General features: G+C 42.0%; 1 protein-coding gene across 2 annotated transcripts in view; it reads right to left on the bottom strand.

Annotated features, from left to right (window-relative positions):
- Positions 1-6677: 6677 nt before the first annotated feature.
- The window catches only part of slc66a2 (solute carrier family 66 member 2), a 53993-nt gene continuing 39133 nt past the window's right edge, over positions 6678-21537 (bottom strand). For both annotated transcript variants that reach the window (XM_074687083.1, XM_074687084.1), the window contains one exon: positions 6678-11084. In XM_074687083.1, the coding sequence (XP_074543184.1) occupies positions 10874-11084 (211 nt within the window). In that variant the 3' untranslated portion in view covers positions 6678-10873. The remainder of the gene's footprint in view (positions 11085-21537) is intronic.

The following is a 21537-nucleotide window of genomic DNA, read 5'->3' as shown; positions in this document are numbered from 1 at the left end:
TCTCAGAGTGTATTCATGACACATTCACTGCCAGTCACACCCTGGTGACGACCTTAGATATATGAACATGTTAGTTTTACATGTGTCAGTGAGCCAATAACATCCAGCCCCACCTCCATCAAATCTCAGTGACTTAGTTTCACTCACCTTAATTGGATATTGATACATTGTTCTGGTGATAAAGGGTAAAGGATGAAGGGAGAGAAAAAACACCAAATGCAAGGAAAAAAGAAAAATGAAGCAAAGAGACTAGAAAATAAACCATGGCTCCCCTCTATTCTATTCTATTCTATTCTATTCTATTCTATTCTATTCTAAAACAGTTAGACTAGCATCCCTGTAGATATACATGTCTGTCATGGTGACTATTAAGGAGGTATTTAAAGGATAAGTTCGGTTAATACAGCTTTTACATTGTTTATAGAATGAAGCAGAACAAAATACTCACCCAGAAGGTTTTCCTGATCCAAGCAGTGCTTCAGGAGATATTTAGATCCAAAATCGTGCAGCGGACGTCCGTATAATGGGATCCATCGGGGCAGAGACAGTGCGGCTCCTAAAACTGCATTAATCGTCCAAAAACTCATGTTTTTCACCAATATTCCATCATGGTCCGCTTCGGGTTAGTCCTCTGCTGCAGTCTGTGTCACTCCAGACAGCACTGTGTGGCTGTACTGACCTCTGAACTGACAAAGACTTTGTTTACGATTGCCCCTCTGCGCATGCGCAGTGCGGCTCATTATTTCTGGGGAAGACAGCAGGCTACATGACGACACGCGGAGGGGCAATCATAAACAAAGTCTTGGTCAGTTCAGAGGTCATTACAGCCACACAGCACTGTCTGGAGTGACACAGACTGCAGCAGAGCACTAACTTGGAGCGGACCATGATGGAATATTGGTGAAAAACACAAGTTTTTGGACGATTAATGCAGTTTTAGGAGCGGCGCTGTCTATGCCCCGATGGATCCAATTATACGGACGTCCGCTGCACGATTTTGGATCTAAATATCTCCCGAAGCACTGCTTGGATCAGGAAAGCCTTCTAGTTGAGTGTTTTGTTCTACTTCATTCTATAAACAATGTAAAAGCTGTATGAACTGAACTTATCCTTTAAAGGCCGTGGTACTCAAAAGACCCACTGTTATTTCTTTAATGATAAATTCATTCATTCATTATCTGAACCACTTATCCTGTTCACGGTTGTGGGTGGCTGAACCACCACCTCTTCTCTCTTTAAAGATGCTGTGAGGAGGATCTGTTTTAATTTGATTGCCTCGCCACCTTCTGGCCCGAAGTCTCACACACACTGTCGTAATTACTTTTAGCAAGGTGTGTGTTTTGGAATTAAATGGAGATCAGATCAAAAAAAAAACATTTGTTCGGGTCAACTTTTTACTGGATACAATGCACCGAGGTAAGGTATTTATTAGTACAGTTGCATAGCGCTGCGGTTTGGAACGAGACATCAAGCAAACATTTTTAGTCTATATGTAGCGCTATCAGCCCTGTGCTCTGACGTATCTGTAGACGTCCGTGATGACAAGTTAACACTGTCAATTTGTATGTCGTTCAGTAGCTGTTTATATTTAGCTCAGCTGGCAGCTCAGTGCCCTAAGACATGTCTGTAATGTGTAACGTTAGTAAATCCTGGTTCTGTCCTGCCAGTCATCTACCAATCAGAGCTAACGTAACCTCACTCTTCATTTTATTGATAGACTCTCAAGTTTAAACAGACCACTGCAGAATAACTGCTGACTGTGGGTTGGAGTCAACATTAGCACAAACAGTTTAGCTCCTGTGTTAGCATTTAGCTCGTGCTCTATCTCTCTCCTGTTTATCTTTCTTCTTTTCTTCTGTCTCACAGTTAGGCTCCAGTGTCTACCATCACTACAAAATTAATCACAGAAATCATTTTCAGCAAAGAAAACACAGATCTCTCTTCTCTCTACTAAACTTCATCAGCCAGCGTGGTGTTGTCATAGAGACTTAGATGTGCCATAAATCAGTCTGGTCCTGCTCGACTTGATCAGGAAGCTAAGAAAAGGTTTTTGAAAAAGTGTAATATTGGTGTTGATAATCTCATTTTAAAGTGTTGATTAGGATCGGGCCTATATCGAGAAGGGAGACTTTTTCCTAGATCACTTTCAAACTCCTCAGCACCTGTAATTAAACATCATGCAAGATGAAAACTCGCACACTTCTGCTTGAACTGGTGCACTGTCTGCTCTGGAACAAACAACTCTCAGTACAAACAGAGAATGAGGCCGTTAGTTCGGACGGAAGGTGGTTTTAAAGAAAACATTTAGCCTCATGGTACAATCCCTGCATGTGTAAAGGTTTGACCCACATAGAGTAGAGATGTTTTCTTATTTGACGACTCAATGAAACTAGTCCAAGAGGCAAACACCTGCTGATTCAGACAGTTTGAGGTGTTGTAGATACATTCCAGTCAAACAGGATTTACTCATATCATTTCACATGAAGCACTCGAGTGCCTTTGTCCTTTGGAGATACACGTTTTCCCCCCTGATTGTTGTCAGTCAGATCATCACAGCAGAACGTGCTCAAATGAGGTTTGGATGTTTTTTAACATAATACCCCTGCTCCCTCTGAATGGAGCATGGAAACACGGAACACTTACAGATATTAAATCATCAACCCTTTGCTTTGGCATCATAAACCCCTTAAATAAAGATAAAAAATGAACACTATCCCACATGGAGAGACTCTGATTTAACAAACAGAAACACGCTCAGATTCAGAACACTGTGTGCTGGAACATCCCAAATTCTTCTGTTATTGTTTTTCCTCTAATTAATAATGGATGATCCTGCTTCCAGAGTGATGTCGGCTCTGTGTGCTGCAAATTTTAGAGATGGTTTCAGTGCTTCTACCAAATGTTGAGTTTAGACTGAAAGGAGCCTGTTTAATGGACTCTGGTGTCCATAAAGTTTCAGCTCTGAGGTTTTCTGTCCTGGAACCACTTTGGGTTTGTATTGATCTCTGCAGACCAGGGACACCCAGCAAGACCTGCAGTTTGGGGGTGTTCAGACCCAGCCTGACATTATAGATCCTCAATAGGGTTTAAGTCAGGGCTTTGAGCCGGCCAGACAATAAGGTTCACTTTGGTTTTCTGGAGCTCCTTCTTCACCAGGAGCCACGTAGGTTTTGGCTCGTTGTCATGTTGGAAGACAAAGGCAGTTTTTCTGCTGACTGCTTGAAGTTTTCTTTCTAAATCATCATGCCCTTCCCAGTTCCAGACTGGGCCCAACCCCACAGCTTGATCCACCACCACCACATTCAGCTGTATCTAACATAAATAACGTCTCTATGACTCTCAACTCTGTGAGAACTTTGTATATCCTCCTCCTGCTTTGTGAGCAGTAACACTTATTTGAAAAGTCCAGATGAAAGTGATTTCTTTCGTTTTGAAGTTCCCTGTGCTTTCAGCTCCAGCTATGGCTCAAAGCCTGAGCTGAGCTTTTTATCCTGTGTGTAAAGTGTGGGACAACCAGTGGCGTGCACAGAGGGGGGGCAAGAGGGGCACCCCGACTTATGGCCTCATTGTTAGAAAATACGCACTTAAGTGCCTTTTAGCTGATTAAGTATGGGCAGCTTGCTAAACATAAACAGTGAAATGTAAAACTCAAGTTTTCTTCAGCAATATGAGTTCAGAGAAAAGTGAGCTAGTTTAAAAACAACTATTTGTTAGGAAACAACACGCTCATGTTTCTAGAACTTTCCTACATGAACGTGAACCAAACCCACCTTGTTTGTGGAAAAAAACTGGGTGACATATTGTCGTCCTTTTGGTCCTCTCTCAGCCTGGTCTTTTTTCTTCTCCTTTTTGGCTCCGACTTGTGCGGCATTTTGCTGTCTCTGTGGGACTGGAGCACAGCACTGTGGGTAACAGCTCAGTTGATTGGTAAGAGCTCCCGACCAATCAACTGAGCTGCTGAGCACAGCACGGTGCTCCTACCAGTACATTGGAATAAATAATACACTGCTCAAAAAATAATTGGAACACTAAAATAACAGATCCTAGAACTGAATGAATGAAATATTATTATTAAATACTTTCTTTTTCACATAGTTGAATGTGTTGACCACAAAATCACACAAAAATTATCAATGAAAATCAAATTTGTTAACCCATGGAGGTCTGGATTTGGAGTCACACTCAAAATTAAAGTGGATATTGAAAAAAAAACACACTACAGGCTGATCCAACTCTGATGTAATGTCCTTAAAACAGGTCAAAATGAGACTCAGTAGTGTGTGTGGCCTCCACGTGCCTGTATGATCTCCTTACAACGCCTGGGCGTGCTCCTGATGAGGTGGAGGATGGTCTCCTGAGGGATCTCCTCCCAGACCTGGACTAAAGCATCCACCAACTCCTGGACAGTCTGTGGGGCAGCGTGGGGTTGGTGGACAGAGCGAGGCATGATGTCGCAGATGTGCTCAGTTGGATTCAGGTCTGGGGCGGGCCAGACCATAGCATCAATGCCTTCGTCTTACAGGAACTGCTGACACACTCCAGCCACATGAACTCGAGGATTATCTTACACTTGGAGGATCCCAGGGCCAACTGCACCAGCATATGGTCTCACAAGGGGCCTGCGTATCTCATCTTAGTACCTAATGACAGTCAAGCTACCTCTGGAGAGCACATGGAGGACTGTGCAGCCCCCCCAAAGAAAAGCCACCCGACACCATCACTGACCCACTGTCAAAGGTCATGCTGGAGGATGTTGCAGGCAGCAGAACGATTATAAACAAACAACATAGTTTCATATTTTTTTTGTGAGTTTTCTAATTTTATTAGGGGCCTTTTTGAGCTTCTGTCAATGATTGGCCCCTAGAACACCCCCCTCCTCTTTTGGTGCCCATGTTGGCAGGTTTGAAAACACCAGCCCCCTTGAGAGCCAAAATGCCATTGTCTGGTTAAAACATGTTACACTGTTGGCTTAGATGGAAAAAAACAGAATTCCTGTGCTTTTTTCCCTGTTTCACCCCTGCCCTTCAAAATGTCTGAGCACGCAGCTGAGCACAACCCTCAGTTTGACCTGGATTGATTGATTGTAAGCTGTGATCATTACAAAGTTAAAGCACATGGTTTACACACACTGGGGATTTGGTTTTGACCCTGGTAGTTTTTGTGAAATTTGTCTGTGTGTGCAAAACAGTCTGATACAGCTTTTATTCCCAGACTGTCTCATTGATGCTGAGAGCTTGTGTTAGAGCCCCTAATGTTTCACTTTGCATACTTTTTATTCAGACGTGCTCTAAACCTAAAAAAGGACCAGGGCTGGTGAGCTTATACCTCTCTGACAGCTGACGTTTGCTAGAGATTCCTGCAAAGCGTCCCCATCAAAAGAAACACCACACACAACTTTTCTCTGTGTCCTTTTTATTAGGAGATGACACCAACTCATGTCCTCAACCTTTGATTTCATACAGTCTGGATTTGGATGAGCATCACCAGCTGCTGAGGTGGATAACAGGCAAACATGCAAACCTACAGCGGAGACAGGAAGCAAATAAAAGAAGCATGGGAAAACAGGAAAGAAGGTTTGGTACATTTTGATTCGTATGGCAAAAACACCTTATCATGGCAAAAAATACACTGAATGATACAAAACACAAAGTAAAAATCAAAGCTAGGTAAGATAAAGTAACTAAACTGTAACTTTGAGGTCACGATGATCCCAACAAAACACTGAGTTATCTCACTTTATCAGTGCAACAGTCCCCTCACCTGTGTCAGACTAAATAAAAACACTTCCTCATACGCGTTTTTATAAAAACGAAAACAACAGAAGTTAACTGAGCTGGTGTAAATACAGAAACTGGCCTGTCAGTCCTTCATTTCCTTTCTGTGCAAGAAAAAACATCCACAACCCTGTCCACGTCCCACCGGAAAAAAAGAGGTTTCTATTCTTTGAGGCTAAAAAAAAACAAACAGAAAAGGACAGAATCAGGTCTGCTCTGGCACACAGTTCACTGAAGGTCTGACAGTCCAACACCACCCGGTTTGGCATTTCCCATCTCCCCCAGAGTAACATTACAAAAACAACAACAACAATAAAAATCTTCACTTCTTCACGAGGCTGCACCTCCTGCTGAACAGGAAATGAATTTTCTTTTTGGGACGACATGGTGGTGAGAGCGATCTGCAGCAGTAACACGTGATGTGGAGGTATGAGCAGATCAGGAGATTTATGGATCTGAAGCATACATAATGAACGAGCCGGTTGGTGAAACCCTCAGTCAGTGCGATGTGAAGTGGAGGTTCGATTTTACCAAACCCAGAAGGATTACAGGGTAAAACATTCAGACTGATCTCATGGAACAACTGTGGTTCAGGTTAGTCTGACCATCTCACTACCTTTCTGAAGTTAAACCAATTAGTGTCTGGTGGAGTCTAAGTTGATGAATAATGCTGCTTTAGTTTTAAATATCCAAGGCCAGATTCAGAGGTGCTAGGATGGAAAATATTTGAAAGCGGTCAGTTATCAATCCATCTCTGTTCCTGTGACATCCAGACAGTTTGGGAAATACACCAGATGCATCTGCAGTCCGTCTCTGCTCCGTGCGGCTGCGTGCCGTATCCAGCAGGTCACACTTAATACACAGCCATCCTAATTGTGACAGATGCTGGAGCCGTGACAGTAGGAAAGATCGAGTGAGACAAAAATTTGTGACCAGAAACTTCCTAAAAACAGACAGTGACTTTTAAAATAAAACAAACTGTGTCAAAATCAGTTTGAATCTGGACTACAGCAACAAACAGACATAATGAGTAGAGTCAGACCAGGAGTCAACAGGTTTGAGGTTTTACAGCTCAACATCAATGGAGAGGGTAGAGCAGGAACTCCTTTGTCTGTCAGTCATGAAGCTTGTTGGACTGAACACGCAGCCGGTGTGAGTTGACAAACGCAGTCAACATGCAACAGAGCCAGACTGCAGACGTATCTGGTGTTTTTGAGGCGTAAAGTCCTCAGCTCCCAGGAAACAGTTTAAAGAGTGACCCTGTAAACTGGAGACCCTAAGCGAAACATGCCAGTGGATATTCAGTGTGGGTGGAAGAAAAAAATTGATTCACATAAATATAAGGAATTCTTTGTTTATAAGCTAGGTTGGAAAAAAGTTACCACTTTTCTCCAGCAGAGGGCAAAATGTTATTCTTTAACTTTCCAGTGACGAGATGTCGGGTCCCCTGAACAAATCCTTAAAACTGTCTCACGTGTGATGTTCATTTGTTGGGAAAATATGGCTCCTGAGACATCGTTATCATCAAACTTTTTCACGTGTCAAGTGTTAAAAAAACCAATCTGAAAATTTAAAATATTAAAGAATTGCAATTTAAATAGGATCAGCACCCTAAAAATTGTAAAAGAATTGAATCAGGCGAGAAGTGTGTTGTCTCAGCGCTACCATCCACTTTACAACAGCTGTTTAAACACAGAAGAAGTAATCAGTAACACATTCTAGTGCATCAAAATCTCAACAGATGAGTATTTCATGATGATCTAAAGCTGTTTGGGGCTCATCTTTGAAGTGGAAACACTGTCTGATCTCTGCTGTTTTTATACTTTAAACTGCAGAGTAATCCAGCATTTCAGACTTTTTCAGCTTCATACTTTCTCTCCCTTCATGTGTCAACAAATCCATCTGCAGTGAAATAAAGCACAATGAAAACCAGCACAGGCTTAATCTCCTCCATGCTAACATGCTAACTGCAGCACAGTTATATGATGCCATTTCTTGTGGTTGTCTCACTGCCCTCTACTGATTGAGGAATGTATTGCAATGAGCTTTAAGTTTCCCTCCATATTGTTGCCCTATTAAAATAATGGCCGAAGTCATTTTTTGAGGAGAATGAGTTTTTGTCTTAAATTATCTTTTGATGATGCTAGCCATCTCTGGTAAAATCTCTTAAATCTGTAGCTAAAAGGATCATGCTCTTTATGACCTATAGTAGCAGTCCCCAACCTTTTTTGCGCCAATGTCAGACAATATTTTCACAGACCGGCCCTTCTTCTGTCTCCTCACTGGCTCTTTTAGCTTGGGTAAAGAAACTTTTCAAAGCGGTTTGTTTTTTGTCCATTTTGCTAGCTTGGGGATTTGGTGTCAAGAATGAGTCATAAATGGGTATGATGGGGAGAATCTGGTCATTTTTCAAATAAAACATTGTTCAAAACCAGATAATAAATCAAACTGAAATAATCTAAGTTGAATTTTTTTTTTTTTTTGTGCAGCCCAGTACCAATTGGCCACGGACTGGTACCAGTCCACGGCCCAGGGGTTGGGGACCACTGACCTATAGGACAATGGCCTATGTCAAGAGGGTGACTCAGGCCATTTTATTTGTAGTCTAAGTCAAAATTTTGGATTATTCAGGATAAAACATGTGACTTGGTCAATTCGCCAAGTTTTCATGATGGCAGCTGCTCCAAGAACAAACAGAAACTTTGGAGCAGAAGAAGCTGTAAACATGATTCTTGGATCAGTTTCTACTGCTGAGTGATTAGGTTCACTATCATAAAAGCTAGGCTATAATGTTGTGTAGTTATGTAGTCTAAATTTCACAAGTTATACTCAAACTACAAATTTAGCTACTTCTAGCTAGCTACCTATTCCTGGCTAGCCCACTTATTTCTGTAAACAAACATTAATGAGCACAGGGCAATAACACCCCTCAGAGTTCTAAAATTAAAGAGATGTTTTTGTTCTTTGGTAGATGTATGAGTATACCTACTCAGCGTATGAGTGACCTGAAAGTTGTTCAGTTTAGTTTGGAGTTATTTATGTTTTGAGTTTGCTCTATGGAATTAAAGCACAGTTAATGGTCAGGTTTCAAAAAGTTGTCTAAACTGGATGTTGGAAATGGTTTAAGTTGAATAAAAACCAGCAAAGAAGAACTGGAGAAGTGAGGACAGGAACTGCCTCCTGACCAATCTGATTTACCTGACATTTCATTGAACTCAGGGTCATTTCAGTTCTGAGTTTGCTCTATGGAATGAAAGGGCAGTTTAAGCCAGGTTTAAAGTTGATAAGTTAGACTAGAATGTTAGAAAAAATGGCCTAAGTCACTTTGTTCTTTAATGTTACATGATTGACACAATGTTCTCTACATGTCAGCAGTCATCCACTGTGAAGGCCTGATTGAAATGATTCATTAATATCATATGCTCTGTTATTGGTAAAGTTTTTTGTGTTTTCCCAAACACTTGAAAAAATGACTTCTGCCATTATTTTAATCGGGTGAGGATGTGTGACTGGTCTGAATTGTACAATCTACCAGGGTCTTTGGCCCGTGGTGGAAACATCAACAAACAATGGACAGGAACCATGTAGTGCCTGAATTTCTGTTTTCTACTGGACTTCCAGAGGAGGTGCTACTGACTGAAGCTCAGCGTGTTTTTCTACAAAGTTACACACAAGTAAATAAAACAGGTGACAACCACAGCCCTAAGTTAGTTTATAACAGTCAGCTGGAGCTGCTTCACAGCCGTCATGTGTGACAGGAGATCTACACTGATGCAGAAATTTGGCGAGCCGGGAGAGTAAAACAAAGAGACTATTGGTGATTGGTTGCACAGCCCACAACAGTCAAAGCAACAGCAAAAAAAGCTGGCAAAAACAGAATCCATCAATCCATTCATGACGATAGCCTGTCCCTAATTGGTGGAATGGATGGTCGAGGGCACAAAGCTCGTCCCCAGTGTGAATGCAGAATGAAAAATTAAGTTGTGATAGAGAGGAAAGGTTTTTCTGGTAAATCAGTTTCATTCAGCCTGGCTTGGAGCCTGCATTCCATATACTTCAACCCTGGTTCTCAAGTATAGGTTTGTTAGCAGGGGACTATTTCTGACATGCATCAGATACGTCTCTGCCCTCAGCAGGATGCAGGAACTCAATTTCTTTCTATCATTCACTCAGGTAACTCATTATTTTTCTTGTTTCTGCTGCAAAATGTGTCCATTATCCGAACCATGTGGTCAGGTTTTTCCTCTAATCTTAACATTTTACTAAAAAAACCCTTTGACTCCTCTTTTGGTGAGGTCGTGCCCTTTCTAAAACTCGCCGTCATCAGTCTAACCCCTGTGACGTGAAATATTCAGAAACCATTTACAAAATGTTACAAATCTTCCCATTACAAAATGTTGGCATTGACCCTTTAACAAAAAACCCTACAGCCTGAGCATTGCTTTCTGAAGTCAGTGATTTGCACATGTCAGCCTTTGGGATCTCTCTTCATTTGGTTCTTCTGATTGCCTCCAGTTTGGATTAGCATCTCTCCACTGTGAAAACAAACTGAAAACAAAAGCTGTGTGTACATTCAGTGGCGTTGTGTTGTGATATTTCTGATTGATTCATACATTTATATTGCTGGGAATGCAGCAAGCTTTGTTTAACTGTGCGTGGCTTAAGGCAGAGGGTCCATGCTACAATCATCAGCTCATGTGGCCACAGAAGCTGGTCCAGGTGCAGAGTCCAGTGTATACATCTGCAGTTCATTCACTGTTTGTCTTCATGTTGGTGCATAATATTCTCCACATGCACGGGGTTGCTTTAAGAAGTCTGCATTCCACCACACGAGCATACAGCCGCACTGAGAGGACATCTAAAACTTAAAGGTTTGTTTGTAATAACTGTTCTTCAGCTGCAGACACTAACACCACCAAGTGTTTGTGTGTGTTCATGCCTTATTTATAGGTGTGTGTGTGTCTTTATGCATACTTTGAGGAGCGGCTGAGCAGCCTGCGCCATGTCAAGCTGCTTTGTGCACTCATGTCTGTTTATACACACCCAGACATCCTCTCAAAGTGCTCCTCACGGTGGTTTGTGGGGGCTGCAGGAAGCTCTCAGAGGGCTTTGGCACTGCTGGTGTGAGAGACAGAGTGGGACACGGGCTTCTGTGGGTACAGACTGTAGTAGTACACCTGGAACAGGATGGCAAAGTCCACAAAGACCTGGAGGAGGCCACAGATCCAGAACTGGGCAGGAGCCTGGGTCAGAAGGAAGTAGCCGGTTTTGAAGGTGTCCCCGCTGGTCCACATCAGGACCATCTTGATACTGGAGAAGAGAGAAGAGGAGGCGTTAGAGCAGAAGTTATCTAAAAGTCATGTGGAAAAAATCAGACGACAGAATGTTTCTGCTGATGTTTCTAATTTTATCATTCTCCTTCAAAATAACTCAAAAAGATAAAACTTCATCTCTGGAGTTCCCTCATAACGTAGACAGCATCATTTACAACAGCTGAATAACTCTTGATAAAATTTACAATTTCAAACAAACAGCTTACATTAGCAGACACAGACAGTTGCACAGAATCTGGGATCAAGAAATGCCTTAAAAAAATCAACAATCAGATTTTTGTCTTTCAATGAAACCAATAAATATCAACATCACTGACGGTTCAACCTGTGTATGGCTTTTTAATATTTATTTTATGAATAACATTTATGAATACACAGAGACTTTATTTTATTCATCAGCTAAAAAACTGTTTCTCAATCCCGGGAAAGGTAATGATTGCTTTTACATATTAATGGAATTCAAATTCAGAAACGCCCAACAGAATGTCTTTTTACAGAAAAACAAAACAAAACAACAAGACTAAGTAAACACACAAGCCCTGTTTCCACCAAGCAGTTCAGTTTGCTTCTTCTTGGGATGGCACGCTTTTTGTGGCGTTTCCTTCCTAGAACCGGGACAGGTCCCCAAACTACCGACCCATACCATCCCACTTTTTGGCACCCTTCTTTTTGGGTGCCAGAGATACCGATCCAACACCAGAAGGTGAAGGGTGGGGTTGGCTATGGAAACGCAAAGATCAGGCTTTACCGATCCGACCTGTACCAAACTGAACTGATCCATACTGGACTGCTGAAAACAGGGTTGACAATAATAGAAAGTCAGTGAAAAATCACCAGGTTTTTTAAGGCTACATTCTTGGTCCGGATTTAGGGTGTGTTTACACCTGGATCATTTAGGGCAGTTGTTCCCAAACAATGGGCAGCCCTCCGAAACCCCAGTTGATTTGGGAATATGTGACCACAGCAATCGTGCTCAGATGTGGGACAAAACAAGGAGGTCCAAATTGCCTGAAAAAGGTGGTCCCCGCTCGCTTACATTCAAGCCCTGTAGCGGTTCCTGTGCAGTGAGAACATGAACGCCTCAGCAACCAGCACATCTGACTCATAACTATGGCTCACACTGTAGAGATGGGGGCAGTAATGAGCTCGGTTGACAACTGTACAGTCAAAACAGTAGAAGAAGAAGGAGTAGAAGAATCACTAGAAGGAAAGACCGAAGAACTGAGGAAAATGAGTCATGGGCTCACTTGGAACCGTGAAAAAGTAAAGTGTCCTATCGAAGTGCCTTAACGCAGTCGGGACTCTTGGCGGTACATGAGCCAGACAAACAGGATACTGCTAACTAGCCACACATGTTGTTGATGCTCCATGACTGTTCTTCCCTGAGGAAAGCAGGTCAGAACATACAACTGCTACAATTGTATCATTTAAAGCCCCTGGATCAGAACAAAGCAAACAAGCCACAGGTGTGAAAACACCACAAGTTGACATCCTGTGTTTTTGACTTGACAAAAACAGGTACCAAGAAATTTGGACTTGATCCTTTTAACACTCCCTTTAACCAGTCCACATTCTCCTCTCAGGCTCTTCTTCATGGCCCCTCTGGTCCTCGGATTCTTCATCCTGGGAAGCGGTTCCTACCCGGACCCTGATGCCTCCATCATCTGATCCTGCTGTCTGGCTCTCAGAGAGCTGCTGGTGGTTTTCAATGTTGGTATCAACAATGATGTCAGCAAAGGAGCTCTGAGGGAGGCTCTCAGACAGGATGGGGACCGGCAGGACTTCCAGTGGTTTGATGCGCTGCTCCTGGTCTACAGAATCCTCTAGATGAAGTCAGGATCAGGCTTTGCTCATCTAACCCATTGACATATTCCAACAACTTGTTGGTAACAGGACTGTAGAAGGGCCTCAACACATCAAAGTCTGTTTTTCCAGGTTTCCAGCCTGTCCTGAGACCATCTCTACCATCTCTTTTTTTAACTTAAATTGTGTATATTTTCATCATACTCTGTACAAAGCTCTTTATTTAATATTTTAATTATCATTATTTTCCTCTACTACTTAAGCTCTATTTTTTCTACTTTTTGTTATATTTAGTGTTTCTCTTTGTATCTTTCTATTCACAACATTGTACTGAGAGAGTGCAGTTTAAACCGGAGCAAAATTCCTTGTATTCTTGAAAATACTTGGTGAATAAAGGTGATTCTGATTCTGATTCTACAGCCATCAGACCCAGAGCCCACCATCCATGGTCTCATTAAAGCCACTGTAAAAGGGACACTTTTGGGGGCCCTGTACCAGACAGTCTGGTTGAAAATTTGGTAAAAAGAAAAATCATATTGAAAAGAGACACACACTGCTGACTGTTCATCTTCTTCAGTCCAGGTTTCTCAGGTCCTCCTGGTCCAGGTGATTTTTCAAATTATAATTGGAGTCATTGTTTGAAGTGACACAGAAAAGTCACAGTGAAATGTAAGACGGCAGAGTTTCTTCCATCATGAGCTTAGCTCTCCTGCCGTCATTTCAAACGACTGTAAACTCAGCTAATGAGGCAAAAAATGAACTGTAACTGAAGTCTGAACAAAGCTCTGGATCAAAGCACACAGCTGTACCTACACGTCTTCAAAACGGACATTAGAGGAAATGTAGGACCTCATTCTGGACAGCTGCTCCAAACCTGTCTCCAGTGTTTCTGGCTCTGTGTGTTTTCCACACCAGTGACAAAATCAGGACAGCCGTCAGCTTCAGCAGAGCCCACTTGTGTGAGCCGTGTACTTTTTATACTTTTGTGCTTGAGGCAGGGATAAGTGTAGGCAATGCTGGCAAAGAAAGGACTGAGCCAGCACTGTGTCTACAATGCTCCCGTGTTCACACATACTCACACAGCACTTTTCAGATGTGCCTCCTAAAGCAACCTGCCCACAGCAATATGAACTCACACTGAGACCTCTGAAATGCTTGCAGTGGAGCGTGTCGTTAGGTTGGTCAGCACTATTAGAATACATGCTGCAGGAGGCGTTTGTGTTCCCTGCTCCAGTGAACCACAGGGGTTAGTGGTTAATTTACAGCTGCTCTTTGACACAGGGCAGAGCTGTGAATGGATGCTAGTTTCATCTGTTTAAGATTTTATAGACTGTCGGGAGTCCTTTGTTATCTACTCCAGGAGGAAGTTGCTCTCGACTGCTAACATGATGATGAAGAGAGGTGTTAAACAGCCATGTTTTAGCAGCCAACTCTTAAAATTAGAGATAGACTGATCAAGAAGTTCGACCCATTAATCGGGTTAAAGGGACTGTAAGGACTCTGTCAGAATTGGACTGTAGTGACACCTTTTGGCCAGGAGTTGCACGTACATGGTCTTAAAGACACAACTTTTAACAAGTTTGAAACATGACAACAAGCAAACTTTGTCAGTTTGTACCGTAGTTTAGTAGCCGGCCGAATTTAGATTAAGATCTGAAATGTGTCTGTAACGTGTAACGTTAGGGAATCCTGGTTATATCCTATCAGAGCTCATCTACCAACTCCAACCTCACCAATCAGAGCTAACATAACCTCACTCTTCATTTTATTGATAGACTCAAGTTTGAACAGACCACTGCAGAATAACTGCTGACTGTGGGTTGGAGTCAACATTAGCACAAACAGATTAACCTGTGCTTTAGTCTTTAGCTCATGTTTGAGCCTTTCATCTGTGTTTTAGCTTTTAGTTCATGGGTTAGCTTTCAGCCAGTGTTGTAACCTTTAGCCCATGTGTTAGCCTTTAGCCAGTGTTTATGCATTTAGCCCATGTTTTAACCTTTAACACGTGTCTTCTAGCCTTAAGCTTGTGTTCTAGTCTTAAGCTTGTGTTCTAGTCTTAAGCTTGTGTTCTAGCCTTAAGCTTGTGTTTTAGCCTTTGGCCTGTGTTTTAGCCTTAAGCTTGGGTTTTAGCCTTTGGCTAATGTTTAGCCTTGAACTCATGCTCTGTTTTGGCCTTGAGTTTGAGTTTCAACCTTTAGCCTATGTGTTAACTTTCAAACAGTGTTTTAACCTTTAGCCTCTGTGTTGAAGCCTTTAGCTTGTGTTTTTGTCTTCATCCTGCGTTGTAACCTTTAGCCTGGGTTTTAGCCATTAACCCCGTTGTTCTAGTCTTTAGCCTGTGATTTCACCTTCAGCTTATGTTTTAGTCCTTAGCCTGTGTTTTAGTCTAACTCTTGTTTTAGCCTTTAGCTCAGGTTTTAGACTTTAGTTTGTGTTTTAGTCTTTGGTTCATGTTAAGCTATTAGCTCGTGCCCTATATCTCTCCTGTTAATCTTTCTTCTGCTCTTCTGTCCTTTTTCTGTCTGACAGTTAGGCTCAAGTGTCCACCATCACTACAAAATTAATCACAGAAATCATTTTAAAAAAAGAAAAACACAGATGTCTCTTCTCTCTGCTTAACTTCGTCATCTGACGTGTTGTCACAGAAACTTGAACATGCTGTAAATCAGTCTGGTCCTGCTCAACCGGATCAGGAAGCTATGAAGGAGCATTCAGGAATAACCTATATTGGTGCTGATAATCTCATTTTAAGTATGAATTGGGATCAGGCATATATATCTAGAAGAGAGACTTTTTGAGATCACTCAGAAACTCCTCACAGGGACTCTTAGGACAAATGCTGTCTCAGACCTTTTTCTTTGGAGTGATTTCTGTAAAAATCAGTCTTTCTATGCTCAATCCTCCCTGCTCTATCTTCACAGACTGATGAAATCAAAGCTCACCTGTCCCTCTGGTGTCTCTGGTCCCTGATAATCAGTGGTCAGTTTTCTGTGGTGTTACGTGCTGCGTAAACATCAGCAAACTCTGCTTCTGACCAAGGAACATGTTCTACATTAAGGGGCGATATGAAGAAAATATGTCAGGATGTTTTTATGTCACGATCAGGATCTGGGTTTGATCGGGATTGTTTTCAGGATGGTTAGACCTGTAAACCACTTTTTTTGTAAAAGTCTGTGCAGAACATGAAATCACCAGAACAAGGCTTCAGGAATCAACCATGCTGGTATAACCTCGAGGAGGCAGCGTCTTTGTGTCTGCAGATGTCTCTAAGCCTCCTTACAGATGTAAAGGATGGATGAGAGGTTATCTACAGCCTTCTCTCCCAGCAGGGCTCAGTTGTTTCTGTCTCCCTGTCTGTTATTCGTTTAGTCAAAGCTTTACTCATACGTTCTCAAATCTTCTCCTACATTATTCATGCCTGCAGCCTCACCTTGGCCCTTTTCATTCGTACGGCCAATTTGTGCAAACCTTGCTGTTTTCCCTCACAGCCCGTCTCTTTCCTCAGCAGAATCTCTGAATGCCCCTTCTTCTTTCTGCTTCCATTTTCACTGTTTTCTTCCTGAAGCCCACTCTCTGTAGCACTTCTCTCTCTTCTTCCTCGTCCATTTATCTTCCCACCACTGCTTTCCAGTCGGTCGCCTGCGCCTTTCTATACCTGTGTGTGTGTGTGTGTGTGTGTGTGTGTGTGAGGAGGGGAGGCAGGGAAGGAGGCAAATACACTTTTCACTCTCGGTAAGAAGCTTGTTATTCTTTGAAAAGAGAGCTTCAATCCATGGTGCTCTGCCTCTCCTCCAGCCGTTCCTCAGCCTCCTCTGTCCACATTAGGACAACACGTAGCTGCAGGCACTAATGAGCCAGGCAGGATTCATGTTTGATCAATCTCTCTGCTGGTTCCTATCCAGAGGTAACATGAAGAGGGCCAGAGAACAAGGTGAGAGCACGTCAGTCTGTCTGTTTGCTGCCTTCTCTGACACATGCTGTATGTGTGGAGGCAGAGCACGCTGAGCTCCAGGCTGCAGCTTCAGGAACGCTGTGAGGTAAAGCTACACTGGACCTCACCATCTGCACCGTGGACTCCATTCACACTCTATCGTTGACATGGCTTCATACTCTAAATGTTAACGGGTGTGTACACAGAAGGAAAGGCTGCAAATAACTGTCTTACAATACTCCTCACAATATTTATTATTCCAGAACTAAGTGTGACCCTAGTTCCTCTGGTCAAAAGCATAAAGTTCCCAGGGGAAGTTCCTGCAGTTAAAAACCACCTTTAGATTCCCTGACCTTTGTACTTCAGCTGACTTCCTGTAAGCTCTTTAACAACCTGATACTGAGGTGAGACTTCAGCACTGAGTTATCATGTACCTCCCAAAATACTCCAAAGGGGACCTATTATTCTCCTCTCCAGGTTTATATTTTTAGTCTTGGAATCTACCCGAGCAGCCTCGCATGACTCACAGCTCAGAAAATCCTTAAATATCTTACAGTGCCCCTCGGTTAATCCAGTGTCTGAAACAAGGTTGTTAAGCTCCCGACCACTGTGTTAATATAAAGAATAAATCCACACAGCAAACACAGGCGCTGCAACAGTCACATCCCCAGCAGACCTTCAATCATTACTGTACCAGGGAGTTCAACCTAAAACTTTAAGAGGAGACCAGAGTGAGTCTGAAAAACAGACACAGAAGAAATAAGCTGAAGGATGATTGGTGTACACGTATATTCATAGCCTGCCTGTCTGCAGCACAACTGTTAAAACTGCACAGACTCAGGCCAACATCAGGGTAGCATTGTGCTAAAGACACAGCTCTCTGTTGCAGACCATGAGCTACAGAAGTGGCACATCTGCTGTATCATGCAAAGGGTCTTAACTCTAAAGTTTCTTTATCAAGATGTGTATGACAAGTAGGTCACGATAACAAATTTTGCTAGACGACAATTTCCAAAATATTATTGCCGATAAACGATATTATTGTCAATATTATTTTGATTTTTTTTCCATTTTTTCATTGATGTAATCATGATAAATGGGATAATAAAATGAGTACACCATATCAAAAGCAAGAAACTTTATTTTATTAATTAAAAGGTCAGGATCTTTTAATTAAAATAAATTAAACAAAAATATAATAAATTTAACAAAGAAGAAAGAGAAAAAAACTACAATGAAAATGAAATGGACTCTCTTTTAGAAAAAAAACATGTCAATGAAAATAATTACTACTAATCAAAAACAATAAAACATAGACCCTGTCTCTAAAGAAAAAACCAAACTCCAAAAAAAAATCAACAACAACAACAATAAAAACTATAGCCTAAATAAAAGGGAGTTTACACAGTTCCTGAATTGTTTGTAACATGTACTTTTTCCCAGTCAATCCGTACTATCTGTCAAACATACTTTGCAGACCAAAAGCCTCACTAAGAGCGGATTGTCAAAGAACAAGGCTCTGCTCCACCTCCCCTTCTTCTTCTTCGTCACCACTATTTTCAAACAAATGCGACATATCAGCTCGTTGGTGTTCATGAGCTCACACTTTGTTCATTCTGATAAAAAACAAAATATTCCCACACTGGGACTGTGGCAGGCGGCTTAAGAACTGTATCTTTGGTGCCATCACTCATATTAGCGTGTGTTTCCTCCTTACCCCTCAGGACGCTCGCTTCAGCTCTCTCCGTGTGTACGCGCTAGCAGCCCCATCTTCACCCCAAAGATCGCATTTTTGACAGATGCTCACTCCGCTATAAATCCGCTAAATCCGCTATAGAACCTATGCACCCCGATGTTAGGAAAGATAGACGTAGTGAACCATCTTCTCATTCAGCCTCTTTGGTCGAAAAAGAGGAGGCAAACAAACATGCATGCACGTGTCAGTTTATCGAGGCTGGAAAACTTACCGAGGATGTTTTTATTTATTGTTCGATTAATTGATTTATTGATTATCGTGACAGGCCTAATGTAAAGTATGAAATTACTACACTTTGACTTGGAACATTTCCATAAGCTGTGAAGATGCAACTAAGCAGCATAGAGCCTGCCTCTGGCTACTCTAACCCAGTGCACTGCAAAGATGGTCAGTGAGTAAGGGTGTGGTCACACTGGGCATGGTCTAACCATGTCATACTCCATCATTGCTGTTTCTCCACTGGCCGGTCAGTGGTCACACTACTCCAACATGAACCGACTTGACTAGACGCACACATGGCTCGCCTACATCATTGTGAAGCGTCTGTTTACATGAAGCGCGATCTCATCAGAGTCAGCACAGTGAGACACAGAGAGCACAGCTACAACTTTAGACACTTTTAGACTGATGTTGCGTCATTTTGGTCCAACACAGCCCTCTAACACCCTCGCTACTGTTTAAAATGATTGTTGAGAGGTGCGCTCGCAATAATACGCCATGGATCATACACACTGTCCGTTTGCTTGTGCCCGAGCATGAAGTAAACTGTGCTGCTGAAGTCCACCTCTCTGACACGTGCCAAAGAGGAGAAGTATATCATGCTTAAGCACAGCACACTTGTGGTCATTTAATAATTTTATTTAGCCTTTCCTTGTATTTTTCTTTCAAATACAGATGTCTTAGCTGTATTAGCTAAGTGTTAGCACAAAATTGATTTTTGAAGTGTCCTTTGGGTCTTCTTGCTTTGAAAAATTATTTCTAATTGGCTTAATGAGAAAACAAAACAAAACAAAACCATAAGCTCAAAAAGATTCAGTTCCTGTTGTTAAAACTCAACAAGATTCAAGCCTGAAGGAAGAGAGAGAATTTGATTAATGTTGGTCTCAAACAGCTCTCTGGGTAATGTGAGCAGCTGGGAGGAGGAAAGCCTGGATGAATGATCTGAAGGTTCTCCAGCTGTGGTGATCCGCTGCAGGGTGCTGCAGCTACTCTGTTCTCCAGCCATGCTAAACACTAAAGCACCATGCAACTGGCCACAGGGGTGACGGCCTCGTCAATACGGATCCATCCCAGCACGTGGATCTGAGTGTGTGTGTGTGTGTGTGTGGACAGCTTCATGCAGGCTAAAAAAGGCTCTGGCACTTTTATCTCTCATGCTGGGACACAGCTCAAGCCCAGCAGCCTTATAAGGCTTCAGTTGGTGGTGTGGACGTCCCTGCTCTGTGCTGTGTGTTTGTCTGTTTTATTGTGTCTGTTTCATGGCAGGCTGGGCAGTATCAGTGTGTTTCTCAGGCTCCACAGGCTGTGGACTGTCTGATGACAGCAACAACCTGAAAACTGTCAACACCACAGTCCTCTCATCCCCCACACTCCTCTTAACACAAACACTTACACTTCTCATCTTAACTAATGGCCCCATTAAAGCATCTGTCTTCAAGTATTTACAGCAGCACTGAGGAGACTGTTTGACTGGACTCCAACTCTGTTTATAAAGTCAAGACAGGCTCTTAATGTCTGTTAGTACCCAGCTCTTTACTGATCTTACCTTGTAAGATGCTACATTCTGATTGGTCAAAAACCCTTTTACAACTGTTGTTAACTTTTCCCAACATGAGCAACACCAGAGGCAGACTGATCACGTCAAGTCAAATCAATCCACGGAAAAGGGATCAGAGGGTTTAGTTTCTGATTGCTGACAACACAGCCTGTGAGGTGACGTTACACTGTTGTCTTCCGTTAGCATTGTAATAATTAACAATGAAGCTAAACTGTTAGCTTCTGTTAGCATCATATTGGTAAACCATGTGGCGAAACTGTTAATATCATACTGGTTAGCAATGCAGCCAAAGTGGTAGTTTCTGCTAGCATTATATTGATAAACAGTGTAGCTAAACTTTTAGGATCATATTAGTGGACAATGTTGCTAAAATTTTAGCATCTGTTAGATCAAAAAAGTAAACAACATGGCTAACCTGCTAGCCTCTTAGTATCATATTGGTTAAAAGTGTGGTTAATCTGTTAGCTTCCGTTAGTATCTTATTGGTAGACATATAGCTAAACTGTTAGCGGCCATAGGCATCATCTTGGCTAGCAATGTGGCTACACTTGGAGCTTCTGTTTACAACATACAGGTTAAAATGCAACTGAAACTGTGGGCTTCTATTAGCATCATATTGGTTAACAATGAGACTAAACTGTTAGCTCCAATTAGCATCGTAATGTTTATTGTTGTGGCTTGAACATTAGATTTTGTAAGCTTCATTCTGGTTAACAATTCTCGAAAAAAGAAAATTTCTTCAAGGAAGATATTGGCAGGCAAGTTGTCTAAACTTTCTGTTTTTGCTAGCATCTTATTTGTAAACAATGTGGCTGAAACTGCTAGCTTATTTAGCAACATATTGGTCATCAACAGGGCTAAAATGATGGCCCCTGTTGACTTCATGTTAGGTAACAATGCACATAAAAAGCTGGCTACAGTGAGCATCATACTGGCTATAATAAGGCTAAAAATGTAATTCTGTTGCCATCATAGAGGTAAACAATGTGGCAAAAACTGTTAGCTTATGCTATTGTAAAATTGGTAACAAATGTGGCTTAACTCTTAGCTCCTATTAGAATCATACTGGTCAACATTTTGTCAAAAAAGTGCTTGTGTTAGCCTGGTACCAATAAACAATGTGGCTAAAATGTTAACTTCTGTCAACATCTTGTTGGTTAACG

Source organism: Halichoeres trimaculatus, unplaced genomic scaffold (genome assembly GCF_033239565.1).
Source record: "Halichoeres trimaculatus isolate MK-OKI-2021-1 unplaced genomic scaffold, fHalTri1.1 fHalTri1_scaffold_14, whole genome shotgun sequence".
NCBI lineage: Eukaryota > Metazoa > Chordata > Actinopteri > Labriformes > Labridae > Halichoeres > Halichoeres trimaculatus.
The sequence above is the reverse complement of the archived record's forward strand: the minus strand, read 5'-3'. Positions and strand labels throughout refer to the sequence as shown.